At 40.6% G+C, this 23,869-nt stretch overlaps 2 protein-coding genes across 3 annotated transcripts in view; one reads left to right on the top strand and one right to left on the bottom strand.

Moving 5' to 3' along the window:
* ecm2 (extracellular matrix protein 2) lies at positions 1–23,236 on the top strand. Its single transcript, XM_022742118.1, has 12 exons — positions 1–78; positions 5,311–5,445; positions 6,017–6,178; positions 10,908–11,096; positions 12,767–13,558; positions 14,423–14,538; positions 15,074–15,209; positions 15,894–16,051; positions 17,133–17,272; positions 17,594–17,706; positions 18,600–18,813; positions 21,556–23,236. The coding sequence occupies exons 2-12, from the start codon at positions 5,313–5,315 to the stop codon at positions 21,722–21,724; spliced, it is 2,322 nt and encodes a 773-aa protein (XP_022597839.1). The 5' UTR covers positions 1–78; positions 5,311–5,312; the 3' UTR covers positions 21,725–23,236.
* The window catches only part of cenpp (centromere protein P), a 100,241-nt gene that overhangs the window by 14,685 nt on the left and 61,687 nt on the right, over positions 1–23,869 (bottom strand). The gene's annotated exons all lie outside the window — the stretch shown is intronic.

Genomic DNA, 23,869 nt, shown 5'->3' with positions numbered 1-23,869 from the left:
GCTCCTGCAGAACCAGAGGGGGAGAAAACGGGGTGGAAGAATTTGGCCTCAAGTCCTGCAGCCGCCTTCAAACTGCTGGTAATGTAGAGTTAATGTCTGTTTGTCTGTCCTCAGCTCCTCCCCACTGTCTCTCTGTGTGTCTGTCTGTCTGTCTTTCGTGATTTGTAAACAGCTGTTTCAGTTTCTGCAGAAGGTTTTTTTTTTGTAGAGGATCTCCTTCAGAGGTCCAAAAAGAAAAAAAATCTTGTTCTCATGATTTACAGGACAAAACCTAACAAGGACTTGTCCATTTAAATGCAGCCCAGACCTGAACCAGAGTGGAACTAAAAAAAAAAAACAACAACCAAAAAACATATTTGTAACTTTATGGATACATGTACACGTCTGTGCACTTCCTGGTTTTCATGCGGCACTCCTCAAATTTCCCCTCAGCTCACTGGTGATGTTCTGTTGTGTTTCAGAACATTAACTATGAGCTGGGAGAACATTTGGAAGTCCGAGGAGTGCTGTAACTAAATCAGACCGACCATCTTTATTCAGGTTTCAGGCAGTTGTTGGTTTTGATCAAAATAAATACAGAAAATTCTCTGGATTAAAAAAAAAAAAAAAAACCCAAACAACCCTAAAACAGAAAATAATGAGCTCATTCAACAATACTACTTCCACATGGCTTTGACAGTGTTTACATTCAGCAAAGAAAAACTTTACTTCAGCTGTTTTCTTTTCATCAGTTTGTACAAACAATGTGATGAGACTGAGACTGTGTCTTTAAGACTTGACCTGACTTAAACTGCATGCTACTGAGACACGAAGTCGACCTAAGACCTGGCGCAGGTTGTAGTAACTGTACGGTTCGGTGACAATGGAAGGCGAGTTTGTTTAGTTTGTTTGGTTCTTGGTTGAGGAAAACAGTCTACTGAATGGTTCCTTCCCTCAAAGGTGCAGAACAGTTCATGCTGGCTAGTAGCTTGTTGCAGTTTGTTAAAAGTACAACTGAAGACAGAAGATGTGATTTGGGGTCATCTTGGTCTCTAAGGGCATTATCAGTCCTACAGAAACTAAATATCACATAACATCTATCCATTGTCTGGTCCTATTATTTCCACTGTTTTCCACTTACTTCAGGGATGAGTTCCTGCAGCCAACAGGCAGGAAGTGACAATGAAGGCTGTGGATTGTGATTGGTTGAGCAGATTTCATTTGTTAGCTTAATCAGAACAGAGCCTCTGGGATCCAATCACACAATTCACACGACACATTAACAAACAACATAAACTCAAATTCCAGCACCCCGTTACACCAACTCACAATTAACGTGACGTCACATTACAACAAGGATGACTACAACAAAAGCAACAACAGAAATCATAATTTTACTCCTGCGTCTGTACAAAGCAGGACAACTAATCCTGAACAGTGAAGAGCCCCTGTTGGACAAACATCCACTGTCACTATTGTTTGTGGAGAGAAGGAAGCTGGAATCAACGGCTAGAAACCAAAAGGTCCAGAAGTTTTATCAGAGCGACAACACGCAGCGAAGCAGAGCACGGAAAATCAAAAACATGAACTAGGATGATAGAAAAATAAACCCCATAATTCTACGGCAGAGCAAACTCGAGGACTCGACAGAAACTGTATGAGACGATACATGGTTTTACAGATGCCAGAGAAACAGAAGCTAAACTGGACGTGTTCGTCTGTAACCACGAACAGCTCCAGAACCTGGAAGCTGAGTTTTGATGCAGCTCAGAATCTGTAATGTCAAAGTTTTTACAGTGGATAAATCATTTAACCTGTAAAATAAGTTTAAGGGACGTCCAAAGAAAAGAGCCAAAGCCTAAAGTAGATGTTCCTCAGTCCAAAGTTAAACTGTTTTTGATTCAGTTGGTTCATAAAAAGAAGAACTGATTGTTGTTAAACTGAGGAAGTCAAGTAATCTGACAAGACATGACTTAACGGAGACAGAAAAATGGAGAAAGGAAATGGACTGTCTGTGCAAACGGGTTCAGAGATGGTTATCAAAAATGATCTCTCTTGACGTACTGGGCTTTGGAGTTTAAAAATTCCAGTAACACGTGTCAATGAATTAATTAACTCACTGAATAAAATGTAATTTATTGGTTAAAAGTGACATTTTTAAGCTTTAGTTACAGAAAAGTAAAACAAGCACATGCTGTCTCAAACAAGTCACTCTTCACGACAACATGCTTATCAATCTGCACACAGTGGTGTTAGAAATAAAAAGTCAAATTATTTCCCCAAGTCCAGTTAATAAGTAAAATACTGAAGTGAACAAACAGAGCAGCAGAAACAGCAGCAGAGAAAAACTTGGGTTTTAAACACTGTCTGGGTTTCGTTAAACTAAACTCCAGGTTATTTTTATCCTCTGCTGTTCCTGCTGGAAGTCTCTCCGTCTGAGCCTGCTCATCCAGAAACTGAACTGCTGAATATTTTCCATTTCTGTTCCCTCCCTCCTGTTTTCTTTCCTGTCTCAGCACACTTGGATCCCTCTCTCTCTCTCTCCTTCTCTCTCTTTGTCTCCTGATCAGCTCTGAAATCTGGTTTCCAATTGGTTGGTGCTGAGTCGAGGAGGGAGGATCTCAGCCCTTCAGTCTGTGGAGCTTCAGACTTAAGTTTTCTTTCATCAGAAAAAAAGGAAAAACAAAAGTGAATGATTAAAAGACTGTGGGCGGATGTCACAGATAAGGGAGATCCACTTACCATGACGTGTAAAATGTGCGCTGTGCTCTGGAAAAACTTCATGGGAGCTGTAGTTTTTTGAATATTAATCAATTATTGTTTAACCTTTATCATTTATCTTAAACCTCATTCACCTCTTTTTATCCATTTCACCTCATCTGGATAAAATCCAGGTTTAAAACACTTAGGCTGTGTTCTCACTATAAAGTAAACTATCAAGTGTCTCTTATATTGTTAATGGTTAATGAGTGAATTAGGGAAACTTTTGACACGACACTGGCCACATAAACTACTGTGCAAAAATTTCTGGCACTTTCAATGTTTAGATTCTTTTCCATCAGACAGCACCATCAGGGAGGCGTCTGATCAGTCCCAGATTAATTCTGCAACAGGACAATGAGTCCAAACACACTGCTAGAGTCATAAAGAACGATCTCCAGAGACAAGAAGAACAGGGAGTCTTGCAGCAGATGGTCTGGCCCTCACACTGTCCAGATCTCAACATCATGGAGTCAGTCTGGGATCACATGAGGAGACAAAAGACACTGAGACAGACTAAACCCACAGAACAAATGTGGCAGTTTCTCTCGCACGGCCCACTCATGCTGCTCCTTCACCCATAAATGATCAGTGTTATTTTTGTAGTATCATTCAGGTTTCCATGAGCTAATTCAAAAAAAGTTAGTAAAAGGTCTTTGGCACCTCAGATGATTCTAACAACACTATGAAATCGAGTCGTATCCAGTAAATGCTTGTTGTTTGGGTCAGTGTTAATGTTAGGACTGGAGCCAGAGTCGGATTACAGTGACTTCTAATTAAAGGCTGATATCAGCTCCATGAACTGATCTGAGCCCAGTTATTAGAGTGAGATGTGGATTATTTCTCGTTCTCAGAATCAGGATCTGGACACAGGATCCAGGATTAGGTTGAAATATGCACCGAGAGTGAAAACCAAGGCTCAGTCTTTCTGCGTGAATGTTCCTGGAGTGCTGCTTTTACTCTACACTGTAACAGAGGGGCTGTGGAGACACTCCTGCTGCATAAAGTCTGTTGAAATAACAAGAATAATAACTGTCCTAAAACATTATAATAAAAACCATCAAAAAACCGCATTGAAATGTGAAGAGATAAAAATAATAAAATAAAAATAACACGCAGAAAAGATACTTGAAAAACCACCACGGCTCTGTTATGAAATAAAAGCTCTAACAGACATATATATTTGATCAACATGACAAAGCTCCATTGACTGATTTTTTGGCCACTCGAGGGCAGGAGAACAAGTTTCAAACACATCTTATTTATCAAATGATAAAGTAGCCAGGGCTAACATGCAGCAGCTAATTTCCACACAGAGCAACATGATAGTCCAACAGTCACTGTCCTTTTAGCTCCGGTTTGGGTTCCAACAACAATATCTATAATAAAATCTGGGCCTGGATGCGGGAGGTTCTGGTATGTTCACTGCTAAAAGCTGCAACAGGCTGAAAAGCTCATTATCTGGGTTCAGATCTACAGCGACAGAATGAGAAACAGGTCAGCAGCTCACAGTCTTTCAGACGAGCAAAAACTAAAGGTCTCCATCCCAACAAACCGGAGGATCCTATGATTTAACACCACAAACTCCCATCATGCACTGGGGCACAGCTACAGAACATTTATTACTGTTATTGAGGTTGATACAGAGAAGTGGTTCAATCTGCGCTGCGCCATTCAGAGGGGGAATCAGACAGAAGACAAACTATCAGGTGTGAAGGTGTGTGTTAGATCTTTGCTTTAATAATGACAGGACTGCTGTCTATAGACTAGTCATTACACACACACACACACACACACACACACACACACACACACACACACACACACACACACACACAGAGGGAACCGGCCATTAGGACCCCAGATGAGACCTATATGAGGACCAGCAGCAGCACTGACAGCTCTTTTTGTTGCAGAAGCTGCTGCAGGTAAAAACTTCTTTCTTTCTTTCTTCTGTCTATTTTTCTGCAGCTGGAGAAAGAACATGGATCTGTGTTTTTTTTAGTTTTTTTTTTGGTTTAGTTATTTTAATAAGGTGAGGGCAGACAGGTGGGGAATGACATGAAACAAAGGTCCCTGATCGGACTCAAACTCTGGATACTGTGGGTCATGGACAGGGCCTTGAACTCCAAAGCGATGAGGCGCCCAGTGTTTCTGAACTTTTCATTTCCAACCATGGCTCCTGGGAAAATGAACTGTTTTCCATTTTCCTTTTGTCTTTGATGCATCACAATAATCTGTTGGAATCCTGCTGAGGAACCATTGAAGTCTAGGTTTGGGTATGGAACCCATTTCTTCTTGGGTACAGCCCAAAATGTGTTCACAGCATTTAGTATCAAAAACTGTACGACTGCTTGTGTTTATGCTTAGACTAATTTAACCTTGAAGAACTCTGAGAAGCTTCTTTTGTCAAATGACCAAAAGGGTTTTGTAGAAAAAAAAATGTGTTGACAAAAGTAAAGCTTTGGTATCAGTACCTAGATGGGTCACAATGATTTCTATCAGGGCCCAGCCCTCGTGAAGTAGCGGTTCCTGTGAGGAAACCTGAATCCTGTCTGTTCTGTTCTGCAGGGATGAGGTGGTGGCTGGTGGTGGCCAATCTGTGGCTGCTGGTGGTCCTGACCATCCCAGACACCCAGGCCAGGAACAGACCTTACAACCAGGATGGTGAGACACGCCGGGGGAAGAGGATGAGAGACGGACCGGGTAAGACTCCCACTCCAAATCCTCTCGTTAGCCATCGTACAGTCAGATGAGTGGACTGTTGTCAGATCCAGGGTGTTTAGCCTAGCTTAGCACAAAGGATGGAAGCACTGCGAGTCTACCTCAATCAAAAGTGAAGAATTCAATTTATAATCTTGTTTTCTGATGTAAAAACCTCTAATGACATTAAAAACCTATAATATATCCCGAGTATCTCAGGCCACCCTACTGTTTTTATTTTATGTGAATACTTCCAATCTGTTTGTGATCCAAATGTATTATTAGCTAATGATTTAGCCATTTTAACTTTGTACGAGAACGGGAATACATTAAAGTTACGTTCGTCTGAAGCCAGGGCTTCACTAAAATGAAGAAGTGGCTCTCTCTCCTCATTTGGCTGAAACAGAATTTATTTATTTTGGCTCAGAACCAAGAACAAACAAGTTTAGGTCAAATCTGGGATAAGAATAAACTGTATCTGTAAACTGAGAATAAGACTAGATACTGCTGTCTGTCTGTCTTTATAAGTTTCTGGATAGATATAGATGAACATTGATATGACCATGTGTTGCAGGTCCCGGGCGAGCCAGAGCGGGGCGCTCTAGACCTCTGAAGATCAGACTGGTCCCTGGTCCCAATGTCCCAGTCGAGCCCAGCGGAAAACAAGGAAACACTGTGTTCCTGGAGTCCTACAAGAACCTTCAAGACCAGCACTCCAGCTACAACATCATCCCAGGTCAGTGAGACCAGTAACTCAGCCCAGTAAGACCAGTAACTCAGCTTTAACCCAGGGCAGTGAGACCAGTAACTCAGCTTTATCCCAGGGCAGTGAGACCAGTAACTCAGCTTTATCCCAGGGCAGTGAGACCAGTAACTCAGCTTTATCCCAGGGCAGTGAGACCAGTAACTCAGCTTTATCCCAGGGCAGTGAGACCAGTAACTCAGCTTTATCCCAGGGCAGTGAGACCAGTAACTCAGCTTTATCCCAGGGCAGTGAGACCAGTAACTCAGCTTTAACCCAGCCCAGTGAGACCAGTAACTCAGCCCAGTTAGACCAGTAACTCAGCTTTAACCCAGCCCAGTGAGACCAGTAACTCAGCCCAGTTAGACCAGTAACTCAGCTTTAACCCAGCCCAGTGAGACCAGTCACTACTAAGAGATGTTCTGATCAGGCTGTTTAATGTTGACATCGATTGTAATTCAACATAAATCACAGTGACTCGGTTAGATACAGTCCACCTGATGGTTTCTTAAACATAATAGTAACTACTAATATCAAAATGTACTTCATCACATTTTGTTGAATTGTGTTTAATCAACACAATTCAGTGTCGCCTTTCTCTGTAAATGATCCCAGAGGAGCTTAAACCATCTGATGATTTATACACCTCCTAAATCTGACGAGTCAGAGTTTCCATTACCATTAATACATCAATCCTTATGACCGTAACAAGTTCCATTATGTTCAATTGTGTTTTGTGGTTGCATTACTGGAAGAGAAGCTGTGTGGCAGGAAACCTTTACTCATAATCTGACTCTGACATGTTGGTTTATGTGGGAATCACACTCCTACAAAGATGCATGTTAACGTTTCTACAGATCTTTGCAGAGAAAAGCGTTATGGGTAATTGTAGGCTACAACAAGCTATTGTTCTCATCATGAATCATTTTTCAATAATTTATTAAGTCTATAAAATACGACATGTCTATTACAGTTTCCATTGTTTTCCGGTCCTGAAATCACTTGTTTCCTTTACTCTCTTATATATGAAATCTCTGATACATCCAAAAATAATCCTCAAAAAGCCTGTTTTAATTCAGAAAATAAAAACATGTAGATTTAAGCTTTAACGTAGATTTAAAGGCAGAATAACTTTGCAGCGAATTTCAACAGTTTTTATAAACAAATAAACTTTTTAAATGGGACATAAGATACAAGTTTTATGGTCAATAAAATCTTAGTACAGTAAAATAAAAACTGAATAAGACGGTAAAATCAGACTGGGTGTGCGACTGCAGCCAGAAAACATTTCAGTTGAGCCGAGAGGATTCGTTCTGTTCTCATAATGAAACTGCTTGTTATTACAGCTCAGTAATTTAATGACAAATCATCACATTCCAACATGAACAGAAGGGAAAACCATCTGTGGGAAAAAAAAAAGAAAAGCTCGTCAGAACATAAGTAAAGCCCCACACAGAGATGAGGACAGAGACTTCAACAAGAACCTCAAAGCCACGTGGAGACCGTTCAGTTTACAACAATGAAGCCAGCATTATGTAATTAGTGGTGGCAGTCTGATGTTGGGAGATGTAGAGGAATTTTTTTTCACTTTAAACTGTTTGTTTCTGTTTTCTCTGTTGTTTGAAATGTGAGAATATATCTGCTCTGTGTTCAGAGTAGCGGACACAAACCGACTGTAACGTAACAACAACCAAACAGACCAGAGTCCAGTTTACAGAAACATACAGTTACAGATGTTGGACCAAGATACTTTTACTGAAAAGTCTGATGTTAGACATAAATATTTGATCTGCTTTGTTCAGTGTACAGTCAAATGCCTGTCCAGTCACCATGGAAACCAATCAACTTTGTAAATGTTACAGGATACTTCAGTGTGGAAAGTTCATTCTTGATCCCGATAACAACACTAGTTTAAGAAAATAATCATATCCCATGTTCAATCTACTAGCTTTTTTTCCCCCCGAGCTTTCAACCTTATCTCAGTTTTTATCTGCAGATGGAGTTTGCTCAGCTGTCAAAGATAAATACAATCTGGGACCTCTGCCACGTAATAACAGAATAATTTCTTAAATTAATTCCCAAAACATTCTTAAAAGAAAATGCTAATCACTCAGTGTTTCCATTATCTAGGGTTATCTGACTATTTTGAAGAGGGTCACAAAAATGACATGACATCAGAAAACTGACATTAACTCTTGTGTCACTCTAGTAACATTGGTGCTCCTCATATTACGTCATTGTTGTCTAGAAATATCTATTTTCATCATCCTTCACTGCATCTTCTTTAAGTTTGAAAATAGTGAAAATTTACTTTTACGTTACATTATCTAATGTTGTGCATATAAAACTAAAAAAAAGAAATAAAACAATCTCAGGCTTTGGGGGCTCCACAGCTTCACAGAGCCCAGGATGACATCTTTAAATGTCTTGTTTTATCCAAATAATAGTCAAAAAACCCAAAGATATTCAGTTCATATTGATATAAAATATAGAAATGGTTGTAATCCTTACATTAGAGAGGCTGGAAACTAAGAATGATTGGTGTTTTTGCTTGAAAAACTATTAATTTAATATCAAAACTATTTGTCAATGAGCAAGTCAAATAGTTTCGCAGCTTGTGAAAACATGAAAATATGCACTGAACACCTTCGGGTGAACACAGCAGAGTCTGATAGTTGCTGTATTATTTAAACAAAACCCTGCAATTTACCAGACAATGAAAAGCAAGAGCTCTGACAGCAAGACAATATTTTAAAGAGAAAAGAAAAGCTCTAAAGTATGTGTGCTCCAGCAGAGATGACAGGGTGACAGTGTCACTGCTCGCAGTAAAGGGGACAGGGATAATAGAGAGACAGTATTTAAGAGAAATAACCTGAGGCTCTTAACTACCTGTGTTCCTATAGACCTGGCAAAGAGCATACCATTAGAAAGGATAAATGACAGACAGGACAGACTTAAAATAGACACAAAGAGCCTCTTCCTGCTATATCATAGTGGTTTACAGTCTTTCTAACTGACTCACTGCCAGTCACAGCCTCGTCCCGTCCCAGGTCTGATGTTGAAAGGTGAAGTTAATGCAGAGGGAGGAGTGGAAACGCTACAAATCACTGCTTTGTCTGGTTCTGATGGTAAAGTACAAGCTTTAGATTTGACTAGACGTACACAACAATTACTGCAGCAGGGCCTGCTGCTGCTGAGGAGGATGATAATGGTCGGCGTGAGGGTCTAAAGTGGAGACCCACAGGTTGCTGGTTTGAATTTGCTTTGTTCCGCCACACACATCTCCAATTTGTTCAGTGACTCAAATAGGTCCGATGTTGTGCTCATCAACAGCTGTTTCCTTCGTTGGAAAACCAGAGTCACGCAAAGCCCTGTAGGCGGAAACAAGAATAGGGAATAGTCATCTTCCCCTTTTTAAAGTCCATATCAAGCAATAGCTTTTGAGACAAAAACATTCAGTCATTAAATCGCTTCTGCTTCATTCGCCACTTCTGAGCTCCCAAAACAATATGTTGGTTCATATGCAACTTGCTTTTAATTGATTAGGGCAAAATACCCCCTAATACTGCTAACATAAACACCATGTCAGAGTGAATAATAAATTCAAAATGAGATGGCACTCCAGTCCAATAATCAGGCGACATCAACCTCAGACTCCTCTTTTCTGCTGGGACCAAAATTGTTAACTCTGATTTACAGTGAAATGCCTGTTTTCCAGCCAGGGGGCGTCATTGTAACCGAATGGTTAAAACGTCTTTCAAACGACTGCAATGACCCAAGTTTGATTTCAGTCAGGGAACTTTGTTGCATGTCTTGCTGCTGTCTTCGTCTCTTTTCCAAACAGCAACAACAAAAAATAAATAAATAAAATCAAAAAGGACAGCCATAAATAATTAGCTCTTTGTTTGTCCAGTTGCCAGTTGTCAGCAGTTTGCAGGTAATTGTGGTAATTGTCTAGTAATTATGGAAAGATCGCGGTTAGTCAGCTGTCCACAGTCAGCTAGATGTGCACAGTAAACACGGCTGTAAACAATCGCCGACCATCGTTATGTATGGTCGCACTAGTATTTTGCAGCATTCGATGGTTATTTCCTCGTAAAGACACAACACATACATAGGGCCAAGCTTCAGGCTGACTGAAGACTTTTATATATACAAATAAAACACACTCATTCAAAGAACCTATAAAGTGTCTACTTTTATTATGAAAACACAAGGCTCACAGGAACAATGAGGGATATGTGAATGAAAAGAAGCAGCACATTTGCCTCTTTTCCTCATTCACTGCCGTTTAAAACACCGTCACCCACAGCTGGTCAAGTGTGTCATGTGACTGGTAGTAGGTACCAACAGAGATACTTTCGGCATCTGCACAGTCGCAGAAAAACTTGCAGATGATTTGCGTACTTTAAGCCCTACTTTTATGACCACACTGATTGATTGTATGTGGCAGCTGCATGTGTGAACACATCCACCTACACCCAGTGAAATATAAATAAAATCATGTCCATGTTTCAGATTTCACTGCCTTATTACTGAGGTTAAATGCTTTTGCATTTCAAGCTACAGAGTCTAAAAGATTTATCATGAAAACTGGTAATTGTCATAGTCTATCAGCTGCCAAATGACTTCTACTCCCTCCACAGACACCGAGTGACTTCACAAAAGATTTTGAACTATAATGAGCTGCTGAACTGTCTGTTATGTGTCGGTATTGTTTCAGGTAAGCAGGGCCAGTGTGTGTACCAGGGTCTGACCATGTTCGATCAGGCCGTCTGGTCTCCAAAGCCCTGTGTGACTTGTCTGTGTACCGGAGGGCGGGTGGTTTGTGACGAGATCACCTGTCCCACAATGCAGTGCCACTTCCCCTTCACCCCTGCTGGGGAGTGCTGCCCCGTCTGCATGGAGCCAGGTAGAAACACAACATGTGGCAACGCCATGGTGCAACATGCAATGGAGCAACAGAGATTGGGAAACGTTTCTGACAATCAGGGCCAATGTTTGAAGGGTTTCATTCATTCAACACATTACATCATAAAAACTTAAAAACAGCTTTGACAGGAAAAGTCACATTTTTCACATCATAATTCTTCATGTTTAAATGGTTTAAATTAGTGTTCATTACATTGACTGACAGCCTTCAGTTTAACATGATGAATGTACTGTAGAACTGATTATTTTAAGTAAAAAAAACATCCAGTTCCATCACTATAAACACATGCAGACAAAAAAGACATTGTGCGTTCTTGTGACCAGCAGATGATGAATTTGGAGCTGTTAAGGCCGAGGGGACAATGAGTCTTTACATTCTCTACAGTAACCATGTGTTAGGAGTCAGAGTTAATTTAATCTAATTATTTTTGGAATGAAACTCTTCATTATGTAATCTTTTTTTTACTTATCACTGGTTTCTTGGAAGAAATTAAACTAAACCGTTTCCATCTCTGAGGCCTCCGCATGTTGCTTTCTGTTTCCATCATGGCCTCAGAAAATGTGGCTAGCACATTTTGGGTCAGTCAACACACATGTTGTGAGAGTTTTAACGTGTCTGTACGTTGGGAGATACCACGTGTTGTTTCCAACATGTCCACGGTTGGTTTCACCTTACTGTCCGTTCAATCTCACCAAAATGAAGACTGGATGTACGACTGAATCTACAATAAAGACACAGGGATGTATAGACGAGTTGCCGAGCGACATTATTGTGAGATGCGTGCACATGCTGGAGGCAGAAAACATATACAAAATGATCTTGAAACAATAATTTTACTGCTTTACACCTAAATACTGAATACTTATTCCTAAATAAGGCAATGAGTTTTCTACCTCCCTGCTGAACATGCATCCTCTACTGTTAACAGACAACCCGTCTATAAAACCTCTGTCAAAAAAAGAGGTTGAATTGACAGTAACTAACTCACTGTGCGCATGTGTGGAGGTGAAGCAGGAGAAAACTCCTGGAAGTCATTTTGACTATGACTTATCAGTGTATGTAGATGAATACAGCATTAATATACCAGTAACCATAGAAACATGAGCGTACGTATCTGTGTATAAACTATGCTGCTGTATGCAGAAGACATAGTTTACATTCAATTTAACCGACCTCACTTTGTCATCAAAGAATAAAATCAGCTAATGTGAAAAGACCAACGTCACCTGACGGTGCTCGTACAGGTACAGTTCAGTGGGACTCGGTCCAGACTGGTCTACAGCAGCAGTCTGCTCTGTAGCGTCAACAAGCTGGTCTTGTACCTGTCTGTGTGGACAAATGTGGGTGTCTGTCTGACTGTCTAAAACACTAACACAGCCGTCTCTGTCTGTCTGTCCACCTCCTGTCTGTCCATCTGTCCCCATCAACTTTCATCTCCACCCTGTATTCTCTTTTAGTTTTCTTTATTCTTTTCTTTTTCCACATCTTCTTCTTGCTTCCTGTCCTGTCTTTCTCTACTCTCCTATTCCTACACCCTTCCTTCCTTCCTTCCTTCCTTCTTTCTCTACCATCACCTTTTTCTTTCCTCCCGACCGACTCCTGCCTCCTACCACCTCCTGCCATCTGATTGGCTGCCCCGCACAACCTAGAGCCTGACCTCAGCCTTGACCTTTCTGGTGACTCCCCAGTTCGCAGTGACCCCAGCGACCCTGTGACCCCGCTGACCCAGGAGGAGATCCAGCGAATCCTCTGGCGAGAGGAAGAGGAGCACCGCGAGGAGGAGGAGCGCCTGAGGAAGAAGGATGAGACGAGGAAGAAGAGGAGGAAGCAGAGGAAGGAGCAGGCGGAGAGACAGAGAAAGATAGTGGAGGAGAGGAGGAGGGAAGAGGAGGAGGCCCTGAGGCTGCAGGTGGAGAAGGAGGAGGAGGAGTGGAGGAGGCAGATGGAAGAGAGGAGGAGGCAGGAGGAGGAAGACAGGAGGCGGAAGGAAGCGGCAGAGAGAGAAGCAAGGGAGAAGGAAAGGAGGCTAGAGGAGGAAAGAAGGAGGCAGGAGGAGATACTGAGGGAGAAACTACTGGCTCTGGTGGAGGAGGAGGAGGAGGAGGAGGAGCGGCAGGGGGAGGCAGAGGAGGAAGAGGAGGTGTGGCTGAGAGGAGACGTGTTTCAGATGCTCCCAAAAGAACCTGAGGAACCTGAGGAGCCAGACCTCCTCCCCGCTCCAATCCCAAGACCTCCTGCTGCAACGGAGGACGAGCTGAAGGAAGTGGAGGCAGAGGAGTTCGAGGAGGAAGGGGAGGAGAGGGAGGTGGTGGTGGTAATGAACAGAGGAGGCCTCCCTCCAGGGTGCGACATCTCTGATGTCACTGTGACATGTGAGAATGCCAAACTCATCCACTTCCCTCCTCTGTCCATCCCGGAGCTCAAATCTCTCAGTCTGGAGGGTAAGTCACCACGACAACAAGCCAAGGAGCTGAAACACTCTGCAACTTATAGAGGAATCTTTACAGCTTTAACACAACTGTAATAGTAATCTACTGAATCTAAATCCAGTATTGAATCTACACAGACTTTTAATTCTGGATCTGAAAATGACTGAAAGGTTTAAGTGATTCTGAGATTCTGACCCCACAGACTGATCTGATGCAACCGGCTAATGGTTTCAACAGAGAACACTCACCACACTGTCGGTCTGTTGGACAACAAAAACACACAGTCCGCTTATGATTACAGAGTGATATTACTGAGGGGTGCTTCTTTTACCTCACAAGTTATCGTTGGCAGAGTTAAGACAAAGCAGAGGGAACATTAAACAGCCAGCAGCCAGTTTTGACCATGCAACATTAATGTTAATTATTTAAGGCTGACAAAACCGACTGATGTCATTTTAAAATGACAAAAGTGATGGTTAAATGAGAAGCTGTTTCCTGATTTTTTTTAGTACATTGTTCCAAAAAAGAGCGAGGATAGACAAAGTATTCAGAGTGAGATTTGTTAGACTTGCAGCCCAGCAGATCCGATCAAACTAGAACCAGAATTAAAAAATGGAAGCTGCTATTGCAACACAATTCTTGGCATTTGGGAACAAATGATGTAAATAAACGCGAATTCAAGCAACTTAAGAAACACAATCACCAACTTGAAAACACATACAAGAGATACAGAAACACACTGCAACTACAACTACTACTATTAACTACAGAAATCCTGTTAATCTTGCCTTTAAATTGCCACCTAGGGATAAATAAAGTTTATTGAATTAAATCAAATTCTCAGTGCTAACAAACTGAAACTGTTCTGACTTGCAGGCAACAACATCAGCAGCATCCCAGCAGAAGCCTTCAATGGCATTCCCAACCTGGAGTGGATCAACCTGAAGAAAAACAAACTCACCTCCGCCGGCATTGATGCTAAAGCCTTCAAAGTAAGACATACCGACTCACTCAACCAATGCATCCCTTCAAAATAAAAGCCAACTTTTTTTTTAACCGGCTGTTTGTCACACACTAATGTTTCTCTGGAGGCTTGAAGAAATGATGATAATGATTTAAGTGACAGAAGCCTCCAATAAGTAAAGTGTGAAGGCAGACATATAAAACAGACTTATTGAACATATAAAGAAAAGCAGTCAACCAGACGGAAAAGAAATGTGAGCAAATTTCTGTGATATCATGGTGCAAATGTCCTCATGTCTCAAACAGACCAACAAGACCAGATAAAACTTACACAAGTCAGGAATTGTTTTATGAACTTGCAAGCTCTTTAATGTGACCTGGAAGTGAATTTAATAACAAACAAACAAACAAAAAAAAGAAACCCATGAAAAGAGCAGAAGAGGAAGATGGACGGGTATTTCTAGAGTTAACATTTGTGGCATGACAGAGGGCAGTCAGTCCCGCTAACATCACCATCAGGCACCCGCCAGTATCACTAGCACCTACAATATGTGTATGTGTCAGGGTCTGAAGATGCTGAGACGTCTGTACTTGGACGGGAACCTTCTAGACGCCGTGCCCTCTGACCTCCCGCCCACCCTGCAGGAGCTAAAGATCAACGAGAACAAACTGAGAGGTATCGACGAAAACAGCTTCCAAGGTACTGATACAGCATCCCATAATGCACCTCCATACTCACATCAGCTTTAATGTCCCCCTGCCAGCCATCAGTCGTTTACACACAACAACTTCTGGTCTGAAAATAACATGATGCAACCACCTCTATAGACTCAATAACGTTGATCTTGAGAATCGTGAAACTGCTGTTCACTCTGACAAACTGATAATAGTGTGTCCTTCTCCAGGAAACCCTCTTTGGTCAAGTGCAGTAGACACCAACATGCAGAAACAGCATCCAGCCAGCTCACTGAGATAATGCTAATTGGCTACAGTGAACCGAAGTTATCATTTCATCCAGTACAATCACCGTCTTCTTACAGGTTGACATCATTAATAATGTAATCTATAGGCCCAATTATAATCATGCTGATTTGAAAATTCACCTTATTCAAAATGAATTTCAGTACATAAATAATTAGGTCCTCTACACATGTTCAGTGCGAAAAGCACTCTGCGTTGGCGTGAGCTGCTGTGCTGTGAAGTGCATTTTCGATAATCTCTAATGTTTCATTGTAATGTCATAAATGTATGTTATACAGAACATAATGAAATTAGAAATTATTTTACTATTGTAGTCTGACAGATGTTTCTTTACTACATTGATTCAAAGACAAATTTCCAGTTGAAGTAAAGTGACATATATATATATATTTTTATCTTTAAGATCTGAGCAGCCTGGTGATTCTGGAGCTGGAAGGAAATCTGCTGAGTGAGGGGAATGTAGCTCCTCTGGCCTTCGCTCCCCTCATCCAGCTCTCCTACCTCAGACTGGGCAGAAACCACTTCCGCACCATACCACAGGGCCTTCCGACTACACTGCTGGTATATCTGTTTACGTAACTATCTCTGCTCATTCCTCACGCAGGCAGACTGTTGACTACCTTTATAAAAGTCCAAGTCACAATGCTCTCTCCTGGGTTCAAGAGCTATGGCCAACCACACACTGCTGTTTTGGTGTGATGGTGCCACCAGAAAAACGGACCTTAGTGAGAATAGTCATCATGGCACAACCTTCAGTGTTCCAATAAGTTTGAAGGACCAATTATGAACCCCCCAAAAAAACCCTAAAAAATATTCACAGACTATCAGTTACAATATAATAAACACTAATATTAAATGAATCTATCAACCCACCATCAACATACTGATTTAAATTAAATCTCATCAAGCATTCAGTCACATTATCAGAGGTTTGCTGATGCATCATTATTTTCTTTTTGGCTGTGATGTTTAAGACTCCTCCACTGAGTAAACTCTGCTTCTACCTGTGGGAAACCAGTCCACCCAACTTGTAATTATGGCCTCTGCTTAACCACAAACACTGCAGACCACCAGCTACATGGTGCTGCTGTAAATCCATCTAAAAACCAACTTCATGTTATGACTCTGGGGAGTTTCAACTCGCTCACTGCAAATCCAACCCCCCCATACCTTTCCTTGTCATTAACTTTGAAGATTGTGGTCTACCTTTAAACATGTCGTCTTTGCTAATTATCTCTGGGATCCCAGGATTTATCAAACGCATTACCTTTGTATAGCCATGGATTATTATGACCATAACATAGACTGTAGGCAGAAACCAACAAAGACTGCAGGAGAATTCAGTTTTGGGGTGGATTATGCATTTATAACGTGAAATAGTCTCAAAAAACCACAGACTTGTCTGCCAAGATCTCTGAATAAAAAGCACTCAGTAAACACAAAAGTTTAATGGCAAACTCATAACACCCCTACTGTTGCTTTTATATTGGTTTCATAAAAAAAAAAATTATACATATTATACAATCCTACCGTAACTCTGAAACTAAATTCCAGTAGTTGTCAGTGAGTTTCTACCTATCAAAACACTTTGCATTCAGACCCGGATGATGACAAACATTTGGTTGGTTTTTTCTGTCTTCAGGAGCTGTACTTGGAGAACAATCTGATTGAGGAAATCTCAGAGACAGTTTTCAATCAGACCAGAAGTCTGAACGTGGTTTCTCTGAGACACAACAGGCTGGATGAGACCAGGATCGCACCGATGGCCTGGATCAACCACAGGTCTGACAAAAAGACACATGTCACTATCACCCATGATCCTCCAGGGTCACAGGAATTTGCTAGCATAAATTTTGGCTGTCACCAATACAGACACTGTAATTTTCATTTCATTACAATACCATCATGTGCCGTTTACAGCAGTGCAGTTACATAATTAGTACCTATCCTGATGAGTGAGAGTGAGGGTAAAGAACATTTACTTTGGCACTACATTAACAGAACCAAAGTTTTAATCTGCTGTAATCCATGAGAATCAGTTATGTTTTCTCTCACTTCCATTTACTGACGAATCCTCTCCTCATCCTTTCCCTTCCTCTGCAGAAATCTGGAGTCGATCGACCTTTCACATAATGACCTTTACCTGGTTCCGTCCTACCTGCCCAGATCTCTGGTCCATCTAGTGCTGGTGGGAAACAAGATCGAGAGGATACCTGGTAGGTGGAAAGTATGAAACCTAACTTGATACCTAGATTGGCATGTGCATGATACCTGGAGGATTGAAATCAAGAACGGCAAACTACTATATCACTGGGGGAGTGAAAAGAGCTCTAAAATGGATTTTGTATGTGATAGATTTCAAACCTCTTTTTTCTTTTTTAAATGGCTACTTTATTAGTGGTGGGGAGAGCTGCTATGGCTGCATCTGGAAATCAAGTCATAGTTGATGGACTGTTTTTCACTACAGGAACTTAATGAAACTTAATATACTGTGTATTAATTGTCACAGGTTTTGCTTTTGTTTCCACTGTTCTCCATCTGCTTTGAAGACAAGCTCCTGTAGCCAAATTGTTTACTAAATCCATTTCCCAGGTACTTTCAGGGGTTGGCTGCATCGCCGTCAATCGTGACTGCACTGTGTGGTTGAGCTGATGTGATGTCATAGGAAGGAGAACTACTACAAACACAGACATAACCACAGTTTTACAACTGCATCTGCATGGAGCCGCACAACCAATACTTTAAAGAAAAAGAACAATAAAATATGTTAAAGTATGTCCAGGCCCTCAGTAGTATTTGTAGAGAGGAGGCCATTCAAAGGGAAGCTGGAGTCAGCAGTTAGAAAGATAACAGTGGCTGCAGCGGAGCAAACCAAAAAACTACCAAGTGAATTCATGCGCTTGGATGCCGTTTTGAGAAACCGACTGGCTTGTGCCAACCTCAGCAGGACCTGGATTCTCCTTCTGCCTTTGCATCTCATTATCACATAAATGTGAAAGAAAATTAATAACAATATCAGCTCCACCACTTTTCTCTGTCCCACAAACTCTTACTTTATTTGCCTACCAAAAAGGGCATTACAAAGTTTCCTTCATTTCCATCTCCACAGGTTACGTCTTTGCCCACATGGACCCTGGTTTAGAGTACCTCTACCTCTCCTACAACAAACTAGACGGAGAGGGAACTGAGCCTGAGTCGTTCTTCGGCTCTTATCACTCCATGGTGGAACTGTGTCTGGATCACAACCAGCTGGTCTCTGTGCCATCTGGCATCAATGAGATGACCAACTTACACTTTCTCAGACTCAACAATAACAGGATCAGGTATGAAGCCACCATCCATTAACATTAACATCCATCTGTTGGAGTTAAATGAAATTTCCTGTGATTTTAACATGATTACTTCCTAAGAATACATCACTCTTTTCCCAGAATTCCTAGGATTTCTCACCATAATTGAAGTTTTAATTTAAAATCATAAATCAACATTTATTCTTATTTTCTGATCTTACTCTTTTGATTATGTCGTAATATTTTATAACAGGACAATAATTCCTCTTAAAAGTAAACTTTTTTCAAACTGTGCAGAATCACTTGATCCCATTTTTCACCATATCCTCATACCTGCACCTGTTTTAATAGGTGTGAGTTATTATATGGGAGTTTATGACTGTCTTAGTGCTGACCTGAATTCATTCTGTGGGGCGTGCCAGCGAAAACCCATCACATGCAGCCAAGGAGGCGAATTGTTTCTGTGGTTTGAGGGCTACAACTATTGTTGGACGTTAAGTAACAATTGGGTGATCATCTGCACTTAATATCTACTTGTTGAAGTCTGCTCTGCTCTCTCATTCTGGATGGAGGCCTAAAGATCTGATTAAGACACTTTGTTGGACGGCCTTGACAATCTCCATTGACAGATTTGTTTTCTTTCACATTTAGTCGAAACTGTACTTTTCCACTGAACTGTAAGCGGCGATTTTAGCAGAACAAGCGACTGGAAGAAAAAGCTACAGATGAACAGTTAATGGCATGTCATGGTTGAGCTATATCTACAACAGCTGAGTGGTAGTTTTAATGAGGTCTTGGAGAAAGCATCTTTGTTTCAATACATACAACTGTTCTCAGTATGTTAAGACACAAGCAAACACATGCTAAAAATTCCAGGTATTTTTCCACCTTGATGAGAAGTCTCTGGAAATACCAGGATCTCTGATACAAGCATTTTTTCATCCATCCATCCATTTTCCAACCTGCATATCCTGCTCAAGGTCACAGGGACTGAACTCCATCTCAGCATACAGACAATCACAGGGTATCTATAACTCTATAACTAAGATCAAATTTATCAAAGCTTGGAGCTTATTTTATGAGTACTGTCCATGATTTCTGCCAGTTATGATAACATTGTACTTGAAGGATAGACAGTGTTGTATGTTATATAGATTATAAACACAGATTATAAGCACCCAAATTTTAAAAACAAATGGACTTAAAAGGTCAATTAAAGTAGCAAAAAATAACAAAACCAGGCGACTAAAGACAGAGCTTTGGAAAAAAAAAAGTTTAGTCAATACCATCCTTTAACAGCAACAATTAAAAGTCCCATAACAGACCAGAGCCTGACCAGATGACTGACTCATTCATCACAGACCGCCAGACAATATTAAAGTCGAAAGTTCACTGGACGGAGAGTCGTCTTGACGACAAGAAACAAAACAAGTTTTTCATGTCTCCACCTGGGAGTCATCCTGCATCACCTCATTACTCGCTCACAGGTCCATGCGCAGCACACACACAGTAAATCCAGGTTGTCTAATGATTTTATATAAAAGTAGCATTACAACTTAAACACTGTACCATACTCCAGCTCCACTGCTAACATGGCGACACCCCAGGTGGGACACAGTGATCAGCCTCCAAGCAAATACTGCTGATCATTTTAACATATGTGGTACTGCACAAGCAAAAACAGTAAATATTAATAAATATCAAGGAATCAAAACTTAAAAGATGGAAAGTAGGGTTACCCCAAATTAAAAGACGGATTAAAAAGATTGGTCTTTAATTTCATTTTAAAAAATACTTTGCAATTTTGTGATTCTCTTCTTGTGGGTTGGAGTTAGGAAGAAGAAAACAGTGGAAGATCTCAGAAGTCTGGTTGGAACACAAATTCAAAAGTAATCACACATATAGGAAGGTGTTAGTGAGTATAATGGCATTAAAATCAGACACAGACACCCAGTGCAGTTTTGCAAGCTGTGGGGTAATGTGAACTATTTTAGTGTATTAGTAAAAATCCTTGTTGCAGCTTTCAGAATTAACTGTAATTTTGTTTTTCAAAAGCAGCCCGGTAAAAAAAATAAAATCTGCGGGCATCTAAGCAACTTGTAATAAAAGGCATCAACATTTCAGTGTCATTGTAAATTAGACAAGGTCTCACTTTTGCAATGCCCCTAAGGGGAAAAAAAGATGCTTTTGTGACCTTGATAAATAAAATTTGAGTAAGAGTCTAAAGTCACTCCCAGATCTGCAACTTGTGTTGTAATCTGTGTGGACAAACAGCCAGATTGTTGAGAGCAGATTCTCTCTTTCCACTTTTAGTCATACAAATACAATTTCTGTTTGTTTATTTAGTTTAGAATATTTGTTATACATCCAAATATTAATGTCAGTGAGACAGGCAGTAAGAACTGTGAGATATAGAGTTGTTTATCATCTGCATAACAGTGCTCTTTGACATGATGATGGCTGATGTTTTCCAGAGGCAGCATTTATGAAGAAAATGGAATAATGCCTCAATTAAGATTTGCTGCTTTTTGTTTGACTTATTTGATAGTAAATGGAGCATCTTTAGGTTTTGGACTGACGGCTGGACAAAACAGACTTTATTTAATTATCTTGGGTTTTACGAAATTGTGATGGCCATTTTAAACCATTTTGTAGCATTTTAAAGACCAAATGAGTATTTGGGAAAATAATTTTAATAATAATTAATTAGATTAATCGATAATGACAATCATTGTTAGTTAGAGATTAACTCCCTCCTGATGCTGTGTCTTCCAGGAGTATCCCTGATGAAGGCATCTGTGACCCGAACCACAATGGAGACTCCACTCTGGTGGCACTGAGGCTGGAAAACAACAACATCGACCCCCAGAAGATCTCACCAACGGCTTTCTCCTGTGTACGCTCCTCCTCAAGTGTGGTCTTAAAACCCCAGAAAACCAAATGACCGCACAAAACCAAAAACTAAAAGACACTTGTTTGTATCCCCAGAAAAACAGGACTTATATTTTGTTTTTAAATGTGCCAAGAGAAGTCAAACCCTCTCACTAGCTTCCCCTGATGCTGTATATTACTGAAGTAACACGGAAAGTAAGAAATTACTCTCACATTATAGTCTGACATACAGCCTGAACATGGAAAACATGCATTTTAACAGTCACTGCTGACGCAATTTTCTTTAAGGCAATACATTGTCCTGTCATATCATATCCTTGGACTGAATCCTTACAAGCTGCACAAAAGTAAGATTTTATTTTCCTCTAACACGCTGTTTAAGGTCTGGTAAGTTGTTTTGCACCGTCACCTGGCCCACCTTAAACGACTGAAGGTGACAGAACATGTTCAGACTTCAAAATCAAAGACATCTGTCTCCTTTGGTAAATGTTAAACTCTCTAAAATGGAAAGAATTCCTACGCCATACACAGTAAAATGAAAATGCTAATAAAGAAATGGAAAGAATTCTATGAAGTGAGACCACAAGCCCAACACATTATTTTTAACAACCTCAGCACCTTCATGTTCCATTTCTCAGCTCAGTTTCTTCCAGTGCCTTCTTTCATAAAAGCTCTGACATGGAAAGGAGTGTCGGTAGTGAAATAACATGTGATACATCCTTCATGCTCTTTTGTGTTAAAGATTAAGAGCCGGTTAAAGGATTAAGTGAAGGTGAGCACTGTTGGAGAGCTGATCCCTGATGGATAAAGAGATAGAAGATGTAATAACATGTCTGCTTCTTGCCTGCATCCTTTACCTTTCTGATTACATTTATGCCTGACGTGAGAACTTAATGGGAGTCTCACCATCTGCCACAGATTTTGTTTTATAGTTCAGTGTCAGATTTCACATCTTGATGGCAAACCTACAATACTAGATGTATGCATTGTGTGCGGTAAAGCCATATTGTGCTCTGATTATACTCCCCACAGTAATTATTTCACTTCACGACGGTCAGCCACTTTCTTAATAACTGGAGCAACATCAAGGTAACTTCTATTTCGCCTCGTCTCTTTACTAAATAAGAGACTATTTCGTGCAATTGCCGTGTTCATGTGGTCTCATTCACTGTTGAGCAGGGTTCGCAGTGAGGTTTGCTTGCGAGTTTCTTGGGGATGAGTATATTCATGTGGAATATGTGGTCTAAAGAAACACAATTATTGGGAGAACACTCAAACAAAAGCCTTTGACCGACTGCTCTCTCCAAGAACTCAGAAAAGAGTTGAGATGTGGGAGGAACCACTGGTTCCAGAGGTCCTTTTCCCCACTGTAAATTTCCACTTCAAAGTTTTCTCTTAATGATCTCATCAGTGTTCTTCAGCAAACAAACACAACAGTCTCCTGGATAATTCAACCATACAATAGGTCTATGTTTATGCTTCAACTATCAACCTGTGTAACTGAACTGCAATGTATTAATAAGTAAACAACAGCTTTGACAGTGAATAAAAGAAGGCTTCTGCACCTTGGGAGAGTAAATCCTTTATGTGTGAGTGGAGAAGATGTGGATTAAATGGTTTACCCAGAGGTTGTATCTTTGCTTATAATAAGAGCATCGACTGGAAGTACAAAGTGCCAAACAATTTGAAATTTAGGTAAAGAAATGCTGTTTTATTACAAATACACAAACTGGCCAGCATGTCTAAATTACATGACATCCTATCTGACGTGTCAACGATCATATACTTCAGTTTCAAACAAGTTATGATGCTCAATAAACTTCACAATGTTCCCATTACTACCTGATTGATGACGTCCCACCTACATCATGTGAATAAAAACACTTTAAAATGACCAATCACATGTGCTGGTCACTACATTACTTAGGTAAAAGGAGTATTATGACAATAACAGCACTGCTACACTGGGAACTGCTGTCAATGAGCACAATACCAGACCTATTTGAACTGAAGAAAAAATTCAAGAGTTGTGATTCAGAGGTTCGGAACCAGGCTACGTAAGCCTCATGTTCCCATCTGGAACAGTGTAAAACACCTGGAGGTTTTTTAGGGTTAGACACATGTTGACACTGAATGCAAATATTCAACCTGTGAGGTGCATGAGTCATGTATCCAAACAACAAGTTAGATTATATTC

Source organism: Seriola dumerili, unplaced genomic scaffold (assembly GCF_002260705.1).
Source record: "Seriola dumerili isolate Sdu_G_001 unplaced genomic scaffold, Sdu_1.0 BDQW01000066.1, whole genome shotgun sequence".
NCBI lineage: Eukaryota > Metazoa > Chordata > Actinopteri > Carangiformes > Carangidae > Seriola > Seriola dumerili.
This window is presented reverse-complemented; position numbering and strand designations above follow the sequence as displayed.

Bases quoted from the DNA above. Each gene is read 5' to 3' on its own strand.
- ecm2 (XM_022742118.1), top strand. From the start codon at position 5,313: ATGAGGTGGTGGCTGGTGGTGGCCAATCTGTGGCTGCTGGTGGTCCTG. The intron at 11,097-12,766 runs GTAGAAACACAA...CGCACAACCTAG, and splicing joins CCCCGTCTGCATGGAGCCAG to AGCCTGACCTCAGCCTTGAC. The intron at 16,052-17,132 runs GTATATCTGTTT...TTCTGTCTTCAG, and splicing joins GCCTTCCGACTACACTGCTG to GAGCTGTACTTGGAGAACAA.